General features: G+C 43.6%; 1 protein-coding gene across 2 annotated transcripts in view; it reads right to left on the bottom strand.

The window, feature by feature from the left end:
• Positions 1-15,817, bottom strand: part of LOC105492008 (solute carrier family 22 member 2) — a 45,447-nt gene extending 29,630 nt beyond the window's left edge. The window contains exons 1-6 of one of the 2 annotated variants that reach the window (XM_011758834.3): positions 13,720-15,817; positions 11,978-12,081; positions 5,945-6,099; positions 4,616-4,784; positions 2,581-2,695; positions 1,016-1,122 (exon numbers count right to left, since the gene is read on the bottom strand). In XM_011758834.3, coding sequence (XP_011757136.2) covers positions 1,016-1,122; positions 2,581-2,695; positions 4,616-4,784; positions 5,945-6,099; positions 11,978-12,081; positions 13,720-14,133 — 1,064 coding nt within the window. In that variant the 5' untranslated portion in view covers positions 14,134-15,817. The remainder of the gene's footprint in view (positions 1-1,015; positions 1,123-2,580; positions 2,696-4,615; positions 4,785-5,944; positions 6,100-11,977; positions 12,082-13,719) is intronic. The other variant, XM_011758833.3, reaches the window with a different exon arrangement.
• Between the last annotated feature and the right edge of the window lie 841 nt (positions 15,818-16,658).

Below are 16,658 nucleotides of genomic sequence, written 5' to 3'. Positions count from 1 at the left end.
GTTGTGAATTATTTCTCTCTTTGGGGTACTCTAGTGCAGTTGGGATCAAAAGAACTGACTACTTAATTCAAATTTTAGGAAACCAGAAGACCAAGTGAGTATAGCTTCCCTTCTTGATGACTTCTCTTCTGGCCTGACACGAACAACATTTGGACAATGTTTCTAGTTTATTAACTAAAAATGGTCTTTATATATAATGGAAAATATGAGGATAATCAACAAAAGTCACGATTACTCAGAAAAGGAAAGAAGGATAATGAGGCCGAATTTCAAAGCTGCCTCTCTTACGCACTATTGTAAAGGTTGCTAAATTAATTCCTGATGAGCTTTGCTTTTGTCAGTGATTGTAAATCTCCATTTGCCTGGGAGATCCAATGTGCCCTGAAAAGATGCATTCCCCACTAGAGAAAGCATGGCTCGAAGCTCTGAGAGCAGCCTGTAGATAGCAAACACAATAAAGATCAAGTCACTGGGCTGTGAAGCCACTGGAATTACTCTTGGGAATTATTCTTGTTCAGAAATTTATTTTTTCTCCAGGTAGAAAAGAAAAAAGGAAAGAAAAGGCAATCCCACCCACACTTTTTTTTTTTTTTTTTGCCAGCTCTGTGCTACAAGAGAGATCTACATTCATCACCAATTAAGTTATACCAATAGTTCTCTATTTGGGCTATGCATTAGAATCACCTGGAGTATTAAAAAACTGGTTTCCAAGCCCTACCTTAGAACAATTAAATCAGCATTTCCGGGGGTTTTAGCTTTGGTACTTTGTAAGCTCCCAGATGATTCCAGTGTGAAGCCGAGGTTGCCATTGCTTTGATCTGTGCTTGGGGACTACGCCGATCTTAACATTTGCCCGAGAAAAACACGGTCAGGAAAACCTACCAGACACAAGCCACATTTCTGCCCGCCGTCGGCGTTAATACTGGGATGAAGTCCTGTTTTCTTTCCTTCCTTAATATGAATGATTGTGATTAAAAGAATTTGGAGGCATTTCAAAGTGAAAAATATTCCTTACCAGTTGTACATCAATATCAAAGTATGTTTCCTTATCTGAGGAGTTCTGACCAAGTCAAGAAATGAAGGATTCAGTTTCTTGCCAGTTTCCTCTTCAAGTCTCAGGCGCTAAGAAAAGGAATAGAAAGGATGGCTTTGTATATTTAATGCTAGTGTCACTGGGTCACATAGGGAATAACAGTAATTCCTTACCCATCCTGAGCACCCATCTCATGCCCAGCACTACAGCCAGCACTCTCCATACTGTGTCTCATTTCATCTTTCTTTTTTTTTTTTTTGAGACGGTGCCTCTTGCCCGGGCTGGAGTTCAGTGGCGCAATCTCGGCTCACTGCAACCTCCACCTCCTGGGTTCAAGCAATCCTCTGCCACAGCCTCCCGAGTAGCTGGGATTACACGAATGCGCCACAACGCCCAGCTATTTTTTTTTTCCCCGAGACAGAGTCTTGCTCTATTGCCCAGGCTGGAGTACAGTGGCATGATCTTGGCTCACTGCAACTTCTGCCTCCTGGGTTCAAGCAATTCTTCTGCCTCACCCTCTTGAGTAGCTGGGATTACAGGCACCTGCCACCACGCCCAGCTCATTTTTGTATTTTTAGTAGAGACAGGGTTTCACCATGTTGGCCAGGCTGGTCTCGAACTCCTGACATAGTGATCCGCCCGCCTCGGCCTCTCAAAGTGCTGGGATTGCAGGCATGAGCCACTGCACCCGACCAATTTTTGTACGTTTAGTAGAGATGGGATTTCGCCATGTTGGCCAGGTTGGTCTCGAGCTCCCAACCTCAGGTGATCTACTTGTCTCCACTTCCCAAAGTGATGGCATTACAGGCGTGAGCCATCATACCTGGCCTATTTTCTAATAAGCTTAATCTTCTCTTTTCTACCCCCTGTGGAATGAAAAGGTTTGAGGTCAACGTGGTGAGATCTACTAAAGGCAAACAATAAACACAGGTAACGAACACCTCTGTAACTGGATTCTGTTTAAGAAGGCAGGGGATTGCTTAAAAGCTTTGGAGCCTGGTGTGATGGCTCATGCCTGTAATCCCAGCATTTTGAGAGGCCGAGGTGGGTGAATCACCTGAGGTCAGGAGTTCGAGTCTAGCCAACATGGCGAAACTTTGTCTCTACCAAAAATACAAAAATTAGCTTGGCAATTTCTATCCAAAGTGTTTAAAATTCTAAGAAATCATGTGTGTTTAAAGAACTGCTTTACTGATCTAAGAATCTGACCTGAGGATGGTGAATATGCAGATGAGGGGGGTGCTGGGCACCTGGGCATAGGAGACTGGTGAAGGTGTAAGTTGCACAAGACAGAAGCTACTCAGCTGACCTTTAAATGATTTCTGGTTCTGTTTTAGTTTGACGTTTTCCATCTGTTTGAAATATTCTCCCACAGAACCACAAATCCTACTACATAAAATTCTCTATTGCATTCCGCTACAGGTAAGCCAAAATGCAAGGGGGTGGGCGCTTCCATGGTTCCCCGCTGAGATCACTGGCGTGCATGAATCTTACCAGAGCCTCCCTTTTCTCCGTCCCTTGATTTGATACCTAAGGCCCTGGCTCACCTGAAGGGAGGCAGGTAGAGATTTTCCATTTTTCTTTGCGATGTGCTTAAAGATTCTCATGGCTTCAGCATTCTTATTCTGGGAGATCAGCCACCTGGGAGACTCAGGTATGCACCTAGGGTACAAGGTGAGCAGAGGGCAAATCTTACTGAATCCTCCTTACCCCATCCCCCATTTTTTAATAATCAGATTTCTCTGAGGATGTTAATACAGTTGGATCTCCAAAGAAAATAATACTCGTGTAGGGGCATATGTGATTCTTTCCTCCCTCAAATGCTAAATCCCTCCTCAGGGATTTCTAAGCAGAAACACAGGAAGCAAGCTGCAAAGCAGGGTGCCACTGAACATCCAGCTCCTGTTGCAAGGAGGAGAGGCAGGTCCCTCAGGGTGGTCCTGGGCTTTGCAAAGGCCTGAGAACTGGCAGAGGGGTCAAGGACTAGATGCTGGAGTATGCAAACCATTGTAGGGATGGGGAGCAAGTATGTATATGTATTATCCTCAATTTCCCAAAGGAATGAGATAAGCATTTGAGGTCAGATGGTGAGATAACTGAAAAGCCAGACTTTATAGTCTGAGCTTGATGTAGCAGGGCTTGGGGAGCTCTTGCAGGTTTTTGAGCAAGACTAGAACCATTGACCCTGTGTCTGGAGGGAACTCTGAGCAGCTGAGTTCAGGGTGAATGAGTTCAGGGTGGAGGTTCAGGGGGAGGAGAAACTGGAGAAAGGAGGCGATAGGGCCGCTGTTGTGGCAGTTACGGTGTAAATGTAGGAAGGCCCCAGTTGGGATCACCACTCTGGGAGAGAAGCTGCTCTGAGAGGCAGGGCTTAAAAGGAATTTGGAATGGATGTTTTTGTGGAAGTGTAATGGAGAGAGCAGGAAGGGTCACTCTCAGGGTGTAATGGACTGAATGTCTCTGTCCACCCTGAAGTTCATGCACTAATGCCCTCACCCACAGTGTGCAATTTGGAGTTGGGCCTTTGGGAGGTAATTAAGTTCAGCTGAGGTCTGGAGAGTGGGGCCCCCAGATGTCCTTATAAGAAGAGGAAGAAAGACTAGAGTGTTATTTTTTCTCCACCATGTGGGGGCCCACAAGTGGGATGTCTGCAAGCCAGGAAGTGGGCTCCCATTAGGAACAAATCTGCCAGCACCTGAATCTTAGACTTCCCAGCCTCCAGAACTATGGGCAATATGTTTTTAAATACCCGGTCCATGGCATTTTGTCACTGCAGTCTGAGCTGGTAAGACAGAGAGTTTTATTGGCTTTTGGATAAGAAACAGGCATCCTGGAAAGAGTTGAGATGTTTAATTCTCAGACAAGACAGCCATGGGAAGAACAAGTAGGTAAATCCAGGAGGAACTACATAAATGGGTTGTGGCATGGGAGAGAGATTTGGTCTGATAATCCAGTATCTCCTTTGCTTTATTTCACATACTCTCACGTTAGGGGTTTCTAATAGTTTCTGTTATTTCCCATGCGTTTCCCTTGGGCAGAGATGACAAATATATTTTACTTGCCTGGGTAACTCTGATTGATTGGTATGCTCTGTCTGGAGTGTCGTGTTGGCCTTATCTGGGATGAGGAACACTGTGATTCACTGGAGATGTCTGCCTTGAGCATTAGTATTGGGAAATGGTGACACAAGTGCCATGCTCTGCTTTCTCCACCCTAAAGTTTCCTCTGAGGAGGGAGAGAATCGTACTAGTGATATTTTCAGTCTCTTCAAAGGGCCTACTGCCCAAATTGTACCACAGCTGCCAGAAGCGAATTTAAACACCAGATAAATCATGTGGAAATGTAAGATCCAGGTCATAAAAACTTTAAGCCCAAAGAGAAAGGACATTTGATTTACAGAGGGAGAGACAGGTGAAGCTGATGATTTTTATTCCTGAAACATGGAATTGGGCTCTTTGTGAAATGGGTCTGGAGAGTGAAAGCAATCTCAGAATCAGAAAGACAGTGTGCATTAAGGAAGGTAACCTTTTTAGCAAAATAAAATACTTTGATTTCTTTCCTTTTTATTCCAAATGGACTTACCAGTAATAGAGCAAGAAGCAGAAGTTGGGCAGAGTAACTGTGAACTGCAACCACCTCCAGTGAGGAAGTGCGTAAGCCACACCAGCTAGCATCAGGAGCCCAACTGTAAAGGCAGCTTGGTAAAAAATCCCCACTGTTCTCCGATAGCTCCGCCCAACAAATTCTGTAACTGCAGAGATAATTCAAATGGTTAGTGTAATTCAATACAATAATGAGTTGGCTGTCCAGCTATCAGGAAACTAGAACGCCAACCTCAAAAATATAGACAAATTTGAGAATATTCTATACAACTCTCTGAATATTTTAAAGTGTTTTTTGGTTTTTATTTTGTTATAACTATTGCTATTTTACTAATTAATAAATCTAACAGTCCCATTGGAGATAAGATGAAAGGCCTGCCAACATAAGCAAACACATTTGATTTATAATTTCGATGATGCAATTGTATTTCAGATACATGCAAGATTTTGACCTAGAGTAGTAACTCAAGACCTGAACAAATAAATCAAACATTAAATTTAGACTGTTGATGATTTTTATTTAAATGAACACCTGAGTATAACTTGTTCTTTTTCATGGGTTTAACATTTATCTTGCAAGTCCTATTTGTTTATTTGCATAAATGGCTTGGTACCTTAGCAGAGGGCTGGAATCAGCTAGTGCTGGGTTGCAGGAACTGGTTTTACATGCTAGGGAATTTTACAAGCTGGTGGTTCAACCCATTGGTATCAGCCATAGTGAGAATATTGCTATAAAGATGCTATGCTGTTAGAAGTCAAATATTCTCTTATAGTATATGGAACTTAACTGTAACTCTGGCTACTAAGGAATAGGATATAAGTTATATTCCTGGTCCTATAAATGGCTGGCTGAGTAACCCGGGTTGACTACAGTACTTGTGTTTTCAGTTTCCTTGTGTGTAAGTTGAGGGTAATTGTAGTTTACTAGAATAGATTTTTGCAAAGTATTAAAGTCCTTTATAAATTGACTATGTCTCTCATCATTGAATCTTATTTATGAATAGGTCTGGTTGGATGGATTTTCTTTCTACCCAATACTCCAGGGTACAGAAAACAAAAATTCCAAAAAAGTTATATAAGAATCTGGGTGTCATTATGTTTACCCTTTCGGCCTTCATTTTTCTCTTTATAAGGAAGAATGCTGAATGAGTTGATATGCTTTTAGAAATTCTTTTGATATAGAAATAAAAAAAACTCGCAATATTGTCTTGAAGCTATGTCCCTTTTTCTGCATGCCACCCCCGCACCTGACTCTATTTTGGCAGCGAGGAGGCTTTGTTCTCACAGCTGCAAGCACAAACATTCTTACTTAGGATGAAGCCTATTAACCAGCTTGCTTTGCTGACCAGTCCTTGGATTAAGCGAAAAATTAACATCCATGTATAGGTTGGGGAAATGGCCATGAGAACTCCAGATGCAGCATTTATGAGGATTGTAGTTAGGAGGCAGAGCTTACGGCCAAACCTGCAGGAAGAAAAACAAAGAGAGGGAATCAAATTAATTTTGATTTGCGAAGATTCCATGAAAATGCATGGAAGTTATGGAAATCTAAACAAAATCAGAAGTTAATTTTGTGAATTCAGGAGGCACAGACTGATAGCCACAAAGGGAATCTGTGACTCCAGGTCCATGTAGCACTTTTCATCCGGACACTATGTGTAAGTTTTCAGCAGGATAAGCCCCATTCACCCCAGGTTCAAGTACTTTCTCAGTCCCACACTGTGGTAGGTATTCAGGGAAAGAGTAATTCTTCCAGGCCATCCCGTGCTGAATATCCTATGGTCCTATCTAGGTCTTACATCATCATGTGAGCTGCGGCCTTTGCACTAACAGTTTCAACCAATTATCCACCCAAGAATGTTTTTGCTTTGAAAACAAAATTCAGTGTTCAGTATTTCCCCCCTTTCTTTTTCAACACTGCTTTTAGGCTTTGTGAAAATGGTCTTTGGTGCCACACATGTTACTATCCTATGACGGCCTCTGTTTGGAGCACACTGGGAAGACAGGTTCCACACATCAGATTTGGGAGATGTAGGTTTCTTCAGTTTAGGGATTTGGAAAGTTGTCCCAGTACATAGAATAGAGGAAAACAATTGGCAACCTGGGTTTAATCATGACCTTCCTACTTACTATGATGTTGGGCAACCTATTCAACCATGTTCAATGTCTTCATCTGGAAAAGACCCATCTGACCCAGCTGAAAAGAGGATTAAGTGAGATGTTACAGGTAAGGAGCTTGGCACATAGCCTGCCTCTGACCCCTTCCTTCCTTTCTTCCTTCTGTTTGCAAAGCTGGCTCAGCTCAGAGAGTTGACTTGGGGCCCCGTACTGTTATTTTCACCATGTCCTAGTTTTCTTGTAAAAGACACCCTAATCCCCTTAGTGGATATTTTAAAAAATTCTTCATAGAAAACAATGTTTGTTTAATCTTTCCACTTCAATTGGAAGGACAGCTTTTTGTTATTAGGATTGCTCATTTTAATGGTGGATAAACATTGTTTAATGGATGCCTTTATTATTATGCAACTATATTCTAGTGAAGGTGTCAAATACTAACCATTTCAAAATAATCCACATTATTAATAATTATTTTGGAACAGTAACATTTTAAATATGAAATTTAAAGGTTAAGCAGTCACATTGGTAATTAGTGTTAACTAGTAAATTTCATAAGTCTTAAAACTCTGTCTTGACCATGTAATTTCGTTTTTAAAAAATTTTTATTTTTAGTTCTGGGGTACATGTGCAGGATGTGCAGGTTTGTTACATAGGTAAATGTGTGCCATGGTGGTTTGGTGTGCCTATCAACCCATCACCTAGGTAACCATGTAATTTCTTAATTCTCAGTCAATGGTTCCCCACTGTAAATATACAACCTCTTGGCCTCTAATTCAAAGCCTTCCAAAGTCACATCTCAACTTAATTTTTTAGCTTTTCTTCCCACATTCTCCTACCCAAACCCCTTCCTTTACCCTCAAAGAGTATATAATCTATAAACATTGACTCAAATGGTGGTACTTCAACTTCCAAAACTGCTCCAGGCACACAATAGAATACCACAGTAGTGCTCCATGTAGATAGACAAAATCTTTTAGGTGATGAGAGGGAATATTCATCATTTGAAACTCAGAGCCAGAAAATCATATCCATGATGTGGAAAAACTTCACTGGGAACATGTTCCACATAGGGAAGCAATGCTACTTAAAACAACAGTAAGGCATGGCTAGAATAAATTTGGGGAATCTGGGATAGAGATTTGAGACTCCTCCTACCCCTCAGCAGGGCTATTTAAATGGTTAAACGAAAAACAATCAGATGAAACAGGAGAGGAAGGGTGGACTCCCCATACTGCTGGCTTGGTAAGTCTTTTAGCTACTTGCTACTCAGAACGTGGCTGAGGACTATTAGCATGGGCTTGGGAACAGCATCACCTGGGGGCTGGTTAGAAATACAGAATTTCAGGCCCACCCAGATCTGCTGGATCAGAATCTGAATTTTAGCAAGATCCCCAGGAGATTTATATGCACCTTAACATTTGGGAAGCAGTGCATTAATTACACGGAGCCTCAGTTTCTTCACCCATTGTAAATTATGGATCATGAAATCTACTTTAAAAAATCTTGTGATCCTAAATGAAATATAACAAATGAGGATGCCCAATAAAGTGACTGGCACACAGTAATCAGTGGTGAACTTGTTTTGGAAGATCACATATAGTTGGCTAAGTTTGACTGCAACCCACTGGGACTTTAATTCTGCTTTCCATGCAGGACAGGCAGCCACCAAAATTGGGGCTTAGCCCGGGAGGGTTCTTGGATTTGCCCAGGAAAGAATTAAAGGGCAAGCTTGTGTTGTTAAATAGCAATTTTTATTGAAGCTGCAATGTATAGCAGCAGCACCTCTGCTCCTTGTGAAGCAGGGATATTCCATAGGCAGTGTGCCTGGAATAGCAGCTCAGAGGAGGCTATTCTGTACTCATATTTATTTTTAATTATATGCAAATTAATTTACATTATAAATTTTAATTATAGTTTAAATTATAAATTTAGTTATATGCAATCCACTTTTAATTATATGCAAATTAAGGGATGGCTTATACAGAAATTTCTAGGAAAAGGGTGGTAACTTCTGGGTGGTAAAGTCATTGCCATTAAAAGGGGATAGTGATTGCCATGTTGCCATGACAATAGTAAACTGACATGGTACACTGGTGGGCATGTCTATGCAAAGCTGCTCCTGCCTGGGATCTGTTTTAGCTAGTCCTCAATTTGGTCTGGTGTCCAAGCCATGCCTCCAGAGTCTCTCCTCCTAGCTCACTTTGATCTAGTTCCATCACAACATATAAAAGTAAGGTGCTGGCTCTTGAGAGCTAATGATCAGACTTCTGGAAAATTTGCAAGCTAATTGTCAGCATAATCATTATTAAAAATTAAATTATATACATTTATAATTAAATTATATTGAAAACAAGTGTAATATGCAAAACATCACTTTCCAATGATTTTACTATATTCGGCCATCTATGCTTGTGAGGTTATTTACATCTACTGTATCTGCATGGTGGAAATGCTGTGTAATGGTGCACACTTCTAGCCAACTCTGTCTCCCATGATGTCATTTTTGTAGGCTTAAGTGAACCACAGTGGGTATATTTACACCAGAGAAATCAATAAGCACTACAAACTGGGACTTTCCCTCCCAGATGACCGTTGTTAAGCATTTACAAGCATGCCACACTAAATACAGCACTTATGGCCAGGCGCAGTGCTCATGCATGTAATCCCAGCACTTTGGGAGGCTGAGGTGGGCAGATCACCTAAGGTCAGGAGTTCGAGATCAACCTGGCCAACATGGTGAAACCCTGTCTCTACTACAAAAATTAGCTGGGCGTGGTGGTAGGCACCTGCAATCCCAGCTACTCGGGAGCCTGAGGCAGGAGAATTGCTTGAACCCAGGAGGCAGAGGTTGCAGTGAGCTGAGATTGCACCACTGCACTCCAGCCTGGGTGACAGAGCAAGACTCTGTCTCAAAAAATAAAAATAAAAAATAAAAAAATAGCACTTATAATTATTGCTCATGAGAATAAAAACAACATGGAATTGGTGAGGAATTGCTTTTCTGTCTCAGGTGATACTCAAAATCATGGGTTAGGAAGTTATAGGTATATTAGTCTTACTTACAATCTTTTCATAATGCCTTACTGGTTTTTTTTAATTATTCATGGAAGACAATGTGTTTTAATGTTGGCTTAATCTGTGAATACACTGGGGATCCATGACATTCTTGTCCCATTGGATAAAATCTGAAAATTGTAGGCATTAACTATACAAAAACCTAATAGCTTTCTCATTGCTTAAGGCTAGGCTTCTCACTCCTGCAGGCAGGCACAGAACAGAAGAAGGCCAATGACCAGCCAAGCTTAAGGCGGTGTAAGAAAAAGAAGTCAAGGCATGGAGACGGCCTCTGGGGGAAGAATAACGAGTATTTACCTTGACAGAGGAGATTTCAACAATAGGTACAAAATAATGAGATCATCTAAGAAGGTGGATAATTGACCAGGGCTTATAACTCAGGAATGCACTGTCAGTAGGGATTTATCACCAATCTCCTACTTGTTGAGTGGGACAAGAATAATTAACTAATTTCTTAACCCACTGAGCAAGGGTTAAAGATTGAGTCACCTGTTTACTCACAGCCTGCCAGGGAATGAGTGTTAGCACCTCTACCTGATGGTGGAGGAGCGAGTGCAGAGAGCAAACGCCTGCAGGGCCAGAGCTGCCCAGGGGTGCGATGGACTCCGGACCTCCCCTTGTTAATGTGTCTCTCCTGACTTAATGGGTCATCTTTAAAGAATCATCCTCAATTCTGTGGCAATAAAAATAAAAACAAATGACCTTCCCTTTCACCTTGCAAGCCTCTCGCAGAAAGCCCCAGGAAGAGCCTTGCCAGGGCAGCTGAGAAGACAATTAATAACCGTGGGTGATGGATGAGGTGCACGTGGCCTGCTCCTCCGCTTTTATCCCTCTTCTCTTCTGCTGCCAGGTAGGCCCTTGGCCCCTGTGAAGTGCATGTGCCTTGGGGGTGTGATATATTAAGCCATCATCATTAATCTTTAACACATTTGCAAGTTTTAATTCAGCCTAACAATATAATACAATCAGAGAAAATGTTCCACTTGCATTTAACATTATACTTAGGTTTGGATTATATCATAGATGTAGTTGGGGGTGGCATGGAAGGGCAACAAGCATAAAATACACTTACTTTACCATTTATTTCAGTTTTATATTTATATTTTACATGTAAATTCATAATTCTGTATTTATATCTAGATATAATTATATGTTTGTGTGTTATATATAATAATATGTATGTATCACTATCTCACTAGGTGATTGCTGATTAAGAGGAATACTATCACTCACAATATTGAACACAGTGCCTGGTCCCGGAAAACACTCAATAAACAGTGTCATGAATATTAAATAATTAGCCCTGATGGCCAAGTTATCTAAAGTGCTTATCAACTGTGAAGCAAACTTTTTGGTTCCTTTTCCTTTTGAGGACTTCTAAAAATGTCTCATTGGTCATCAAGAGAACAAAGCTGCGTGTTGTAAGAAACTTGCAGGACAGTGAGTGTGGGATTCCAAAATGCTGGATAAGTAAGAGCTACGGCAATAGCTTGATTCGTACAAACACTGCCATGCTGAAGACACAGACTCATCAGAGAGGCCTCTTGTCATCTCTCCAGGGACAATGACATTGCAGAGGTGGACATTTACCCCTCTTGTTGAAGACAGACCCTGTTTCCCTTTCTTTAAGTTATAGGTTCCACACATATAGTCACATGTGGCCCCAAGAACCCAATTCAGGACTCTTGCAATCCCACGGGTATTAGGGAGATTCTACATCAGGCCTGGTGCTGGGGGCTCCCAGCATATGTGAGACAAGCAGAGGATAGGATTGAGCTCAGAGGTCCTGAAGGCTGATGGCTAGGTGGATGGTGATGAGGCCAAAAAAACGAATTGGGAATTACAAAAGGGATGAGATCATCTGTTACTCTCCCTTCGGACTTTAAGCTTCTGCATAGCCCACATGCAAGACTTGCTGTGTAATGTTGAAACATCTGTCTATGACCCCGGATAATTTGAAAATAAAGACATTGGTCATGGTTATCCAAGCGGCAGAAGAAATTTAAGATTGTAAAAACACCAGCAGGAAGGCCAGAAGACTGTGGTCTGTGTGCCTGGGAAGGATGGGATGCAAGCAGGGGCAGGTGCATACGAATGTTCTCCAAACCTTTGGGATTGTTTAAATTCCACCACAGGTGATTCAACCTACCTGTCTGCTATGTAGCCGATGCTCATAGAACCGATAAAGAATCCTACATTCACCGATGACTGGAATAGGTCCAACATCCAGGAGTTGGCACATACCAGGTTAAACTGCCAGCAGGGGAGATGTGTTCCAAGTTGGGAGAGAAAGGAAATGAAATCCCATTAGGATTCTGTTGTACATAACTCAGCTAGGGTACTCATTAAATATTCCTTGAATTGAACTGTGTAATTAAGTGGCAATAAGCCACTGTTTCTTGATCATGTCAATTTTCTTCTTCTTCTTCTCTCTCTCTTTTTTTTTTTTTTTTTTTTGGTGAGACAGGGTCTTGCTCTGTCACCCATGCTGGAGTACAGTGGTGATCATGGCTCACTGCAGCCTCGACCTCCTGGGCTCAAGTGATCCTCACACCTCAGCCTCCCAGAATGCTGGCATTATAGGCATGAGACACTATGCCCAGCCTCAGTTTTCTTTACACAACAAAAAGGCTTGCTCTTCCATCTGGCAATTTGTCATTAAGCTAAAACTATAGCATTGGCTAAATCAGCTGAAATTGGGTAATTACTCTACTTATAGACAAATTTATTTTTTTCTTTCTGATTTCAATGCACATGCAGATAGGTGTGTGGACGTGATACAATGCAGGTACCAGGAGGTCAGGCCATTTAACATCTCCCTGCTGTCTGTTTAGTACAAGGGGATTAGGAGTGACTGCTGAAGGCTGCTGCATTTGCTCTTATTTGGAATAAGAGGAGGTGGTTGGGTGGAGCAGGTGCTGGACCAGGTCAGGAGACCTGTCTTCTAGGGCTAACTCTGCTAAGTCACTCACTGTGTGGCCTGGGGTAAAAACTTTTCTCTGCTTGGGGCCTCAGTTTCCTCGTCTCTGTAGGAAGGATTGAGATTGGCCATGCGAGAGAGCCTCGGGGAGTTACGTGGTGTGAAGCCCATGAGCGGCCACGTTTCCTGTAACTATCTGACCACTTTAGACCCTTCAAATTAGACTCTATCTACCCATCTGTTCATACAGAATATCTTCCCATCATCCAAGCAGTCATTTTAAATTAAACTAGGCAACTGGTTCTCTCAGTATTTTCAGCATAAACTAATTCCCCTATTTTGCTTTGCTTTCAGTAAAAGCAAGCTCCATTTTTTTTTGTCTTTTTTTCTAGTATATTTATTGGAACGAGGCTTCACAAATAGCTTTTGATGTCATCTGCAGTTTTTAACAAAATAATAGTGGCACAGCATGATCTCCAGCCCTAAATGATTTTATATGAACACTCTGAGGAAATTAAAGAGAAAAAATAGGCATCGAGAGAAAAGCACATCCCATCACACAGTCAGGCACAGTTCAGCTGAGTTCCACAGGCTTTCGGGTGTGTGTGGGCATCTGTGTGATGGAAGAATAGAGAGGGAGGTAAGGCTTCCAGAAAAAGAGGAGAATCCACAAGATTCCCTATCGTGGCAACATTTCCAGGGGTCCTGATACACTTTTGCCTGTTTCTTACTGCAGGAACATGCACAAGCTAGAATCATTATTGTCAGCGTCTGAGGACATTTTAACAGTTATTCTCCAGACAAGTTAGAAGCTGCACGTTTCCATTTGGAAACTAGAATTTTGTAAGATACATGGAAGCCAAAGAGCATGTCCAGGCAGGGTTTATAAGAGCCGGGCCTTCGCTGGTTGCTTCCGTGAGAACAGCTCCACCATTTGCTTCTCCATCTGAGCCCTGAGCTCACTTTCTTACCTCGGTGACGATGGAGGAGCCAGGCGTCTCGTACAACCAGCCATCCCGGCAGGGGCCCAGTGGCAGGCGGCTCCTGTTGGTGTCCAGGCTGGCCAGGGGGTCCGCGCAGCTGAGGGTGCTCTGGTTCCAGTCCACCTCGTAGCGCCTGCACTGTCTTGCGGAGGCCTCGCCCCCAGGTCCTGGGCCCGGCACCGTGTAGTTCAGCTCCTCTGCAGGACTCCAGCCACAGCGCAGACTCAACTCGGCCACTCCGGGGCTCCGGCAGCGGTGGTCAGGGGTGAAGCCCAGGAAGACGATGCCCACGTAGATGGGCGTGAAGGCAACCGAGAGCAGAGATAAGAGGAAAAACATTTGCTTCTGGAAAAAGTGGAACTCCCCTCCATGCTCCAGGGCATCGTCCACGGTGGTGGTCATGATCCTGCAGGCAGGCAGACCGAAGGCTGCCCGACCTGCTTGGAGCGAGGCTGAGAGCGGCTGCAGCCAGCTCAGCACAAACCCTGGCCAGAAGTCAAAGAGGGGAGGTTACCTCTGCAAGTGACCAGCCTTCAGGGCAGGCCTTTCCTTGGTCCAGCTGACTTCAAAGGTGCACCCCTCCAGGGAGGGTGCATGTCCTTCTGCACTTCCCAAATGCCCTGAGCTCACTCCCAGGATGCCTGTCGTGTTTATTGTTAACAGGTTCTCCACAGGCTTGTCGGTGCTCCACGCCAGCAGCACAAACAACCCGTCCTCTGTGTCCCACCGCAGGGAATCTGAGTGCTGGCCCATATCACAGCGCAGTCATCTTGCCGTAGTGCCCCGAGCAGCCAGGAACTTAATATACTCCTATCTCACGCAGACCACCAGCTTTTCTTTAAGGGGCTATGGAGAAAACACACATGTTTGGCCACAAGGCCCAGGGTGATGTGAATCAGGATCTGGGTCAGAACCCTGGTCCAGATTCGAAGTGGGTTGCAGGCCTGACTGCTGGGCTCATTCTCCAACCTACAACAAGGGCCGTTGGGATGCGTGCCGGGGCTGCTTGTTTTGATGTCGTCCAGATTTTATAACTCTGCTGTTTAAAAGTGTTTGCTCCAATCTGGTATTCCTGCATTTCAGCCCTGAAGTGTCCTTCCCCTCAACCCATCTGGAGGGAAAGAGTAAAGTGTTCACATCGCAGACAGGTCAAGTGTAAATGCAGGCAGGTGCGTCCAAGCCACCGTCTTTTTGTCCTGGATTTTTCTGTTGGGGTCTGTTGGGGCTCAGAAATCCATGCCCCGAGGTGAAGGTCTCAGAAGCAAAGTCTCTCTCTCTGACTTTCTCCTGCCCTCCTGTCTCTTCTGTCACCCATCATTCTTCCCCAGGGCAAGCCACAGAAGGGAGAATCCTTCTTCCCCAAAGCAGCACGTAGAAGCCAGACTCTTTCTTTTCCAAAGGCAGCCAGAAAGCCTAGAAATACGACTGTAACTTCCCTGCTGCCTTTCTGTGTAACAGTGGGCTGTAAAGAAATCCAGACTCACATTCCAGAGGGGTCCTGTCCCCGATGCCTGGAGGAAGGAGTACTGCACAGAGAGGCCAAGACGGATCTGAACAGACAGGCCTTGCTGGAGTTTCCCCTCAGCCTGCGAACATGAGCTGCTGCCCTTTTTGTCCAACCACAGTTCTCTACTGCCGTCCACAGTTTTCCCTGTATCTTTGGGTCTTCATTCGGAAGGCTCCTGTGTCATGTAAAACTGTGATCAAATAAATGTGTCATGCTTTTCTCTTGTCAACCTGTCTTTTGTTATAGGGGTGTTGGCCGTGAGCCTTAGGATAAGGAAGAAAGGGATCACCCCTTTTTGCTCTCACACGTCAGGAGCATCTCTTTAGGATGGTGTTGCTGCATCTAAATGCAAGGCACACAGGAAATTTGTCTTTCCTGGTGGACAAAAGGATCCTTAATACATCGTTTTCCTGCCAAGTAGAGAAGGTGGCCTGCTGACATATCTGTAAACTAAATACCAGAAAGTTAACCCAATTTTCCTTCTTCTCCTTCTTTTTTTCTATCGAATCGTCAGTGGGTGTAACAGCATAGTCTAAAAGGAGCGACCCACGGGGTCTTTATCCTTGCTGCAGCTGCAGGCTTCTTATTTCCTTAAAAAAGCAAAAAGCAGGGCGCCGGCAAGGACATCCATTGACCTCCACTGCGGCTGTGTTGGGCACACAGAGGCACTCTGCTTCATGGTGCCCTGGGCTGCTGCCAGCCCCGTTTGCTCTGAGCTGAATGAAGGGGGCTCAGATCTGTTTAGGGACTTCCCGTTCGCAGCCAGCATCTTGAGTGCATGAGCCGGAAGCCAAGGCTGCTCTGTCTGCACCTGTTCCCGGTCAAAGAGCTGAAGGATGGCAAGTTAAAGAGTTAAAAAGTGACAGAGGTTGTCAAACTTTACTCCACTTCAGGGACCCAGAGATGCTTCTGACTGCCTCTTACAAGAAATTTACAGACACATGCACTTGAGTTTGACTCGCTTGACATGTCAAGACATCAGATCTTCACGTCATGAGCAAGGGGCACCAGGTAAGGGCCAGAAGAGCTTTGCTGGTCAATGGGAAAGAACGTTGAAATTCACTACAAATTACTTAGAGGGAACAATCAGATAAGGAGAAGTCCAGACCTCAGGTCGCTTACAGCAATGCATTTACACAGTCATTCAACATTGTTCTATGGATGCATGAGTCACAGCACAGCTGCCAAAAAATCAATCCCATTAGGTGACAGACCCTACGGAGAAGCCACATGGGCAGTGAGCAACTCAGGGAAAGAAACCACAGAAAGGAGGGATAGACGTCCTACAGTTTGAATCCGGGTATCTTGGGAAATTGTCACTTATTTTATGGGGGTGCTTACATATTCAGAAGCATGGCTGGAGTATAATCTGATCATTTAATCCATATAACCTGGTAATATATTATAATTTATGTCAGAA

The sequence above is a fragment of the Macaca nemestrina genome, chromosome 5 (genome assembly GCF_043159975.1).
Source record: "Macaca nemestrina isolate mMacNem1 chromosome 5, mMacNem.hap1, whole genome shotgun sequence".
NCBI lineage: Eukaryota > Metazoa > Chordata > Mammalia > Primates > Cercopithecidae > Macaca > Macaca nemestrina.
Note: the sequence above shows the minus strand (reverse complement) of the source record. Positions and strands in the feature narration are given on the sequence as shown.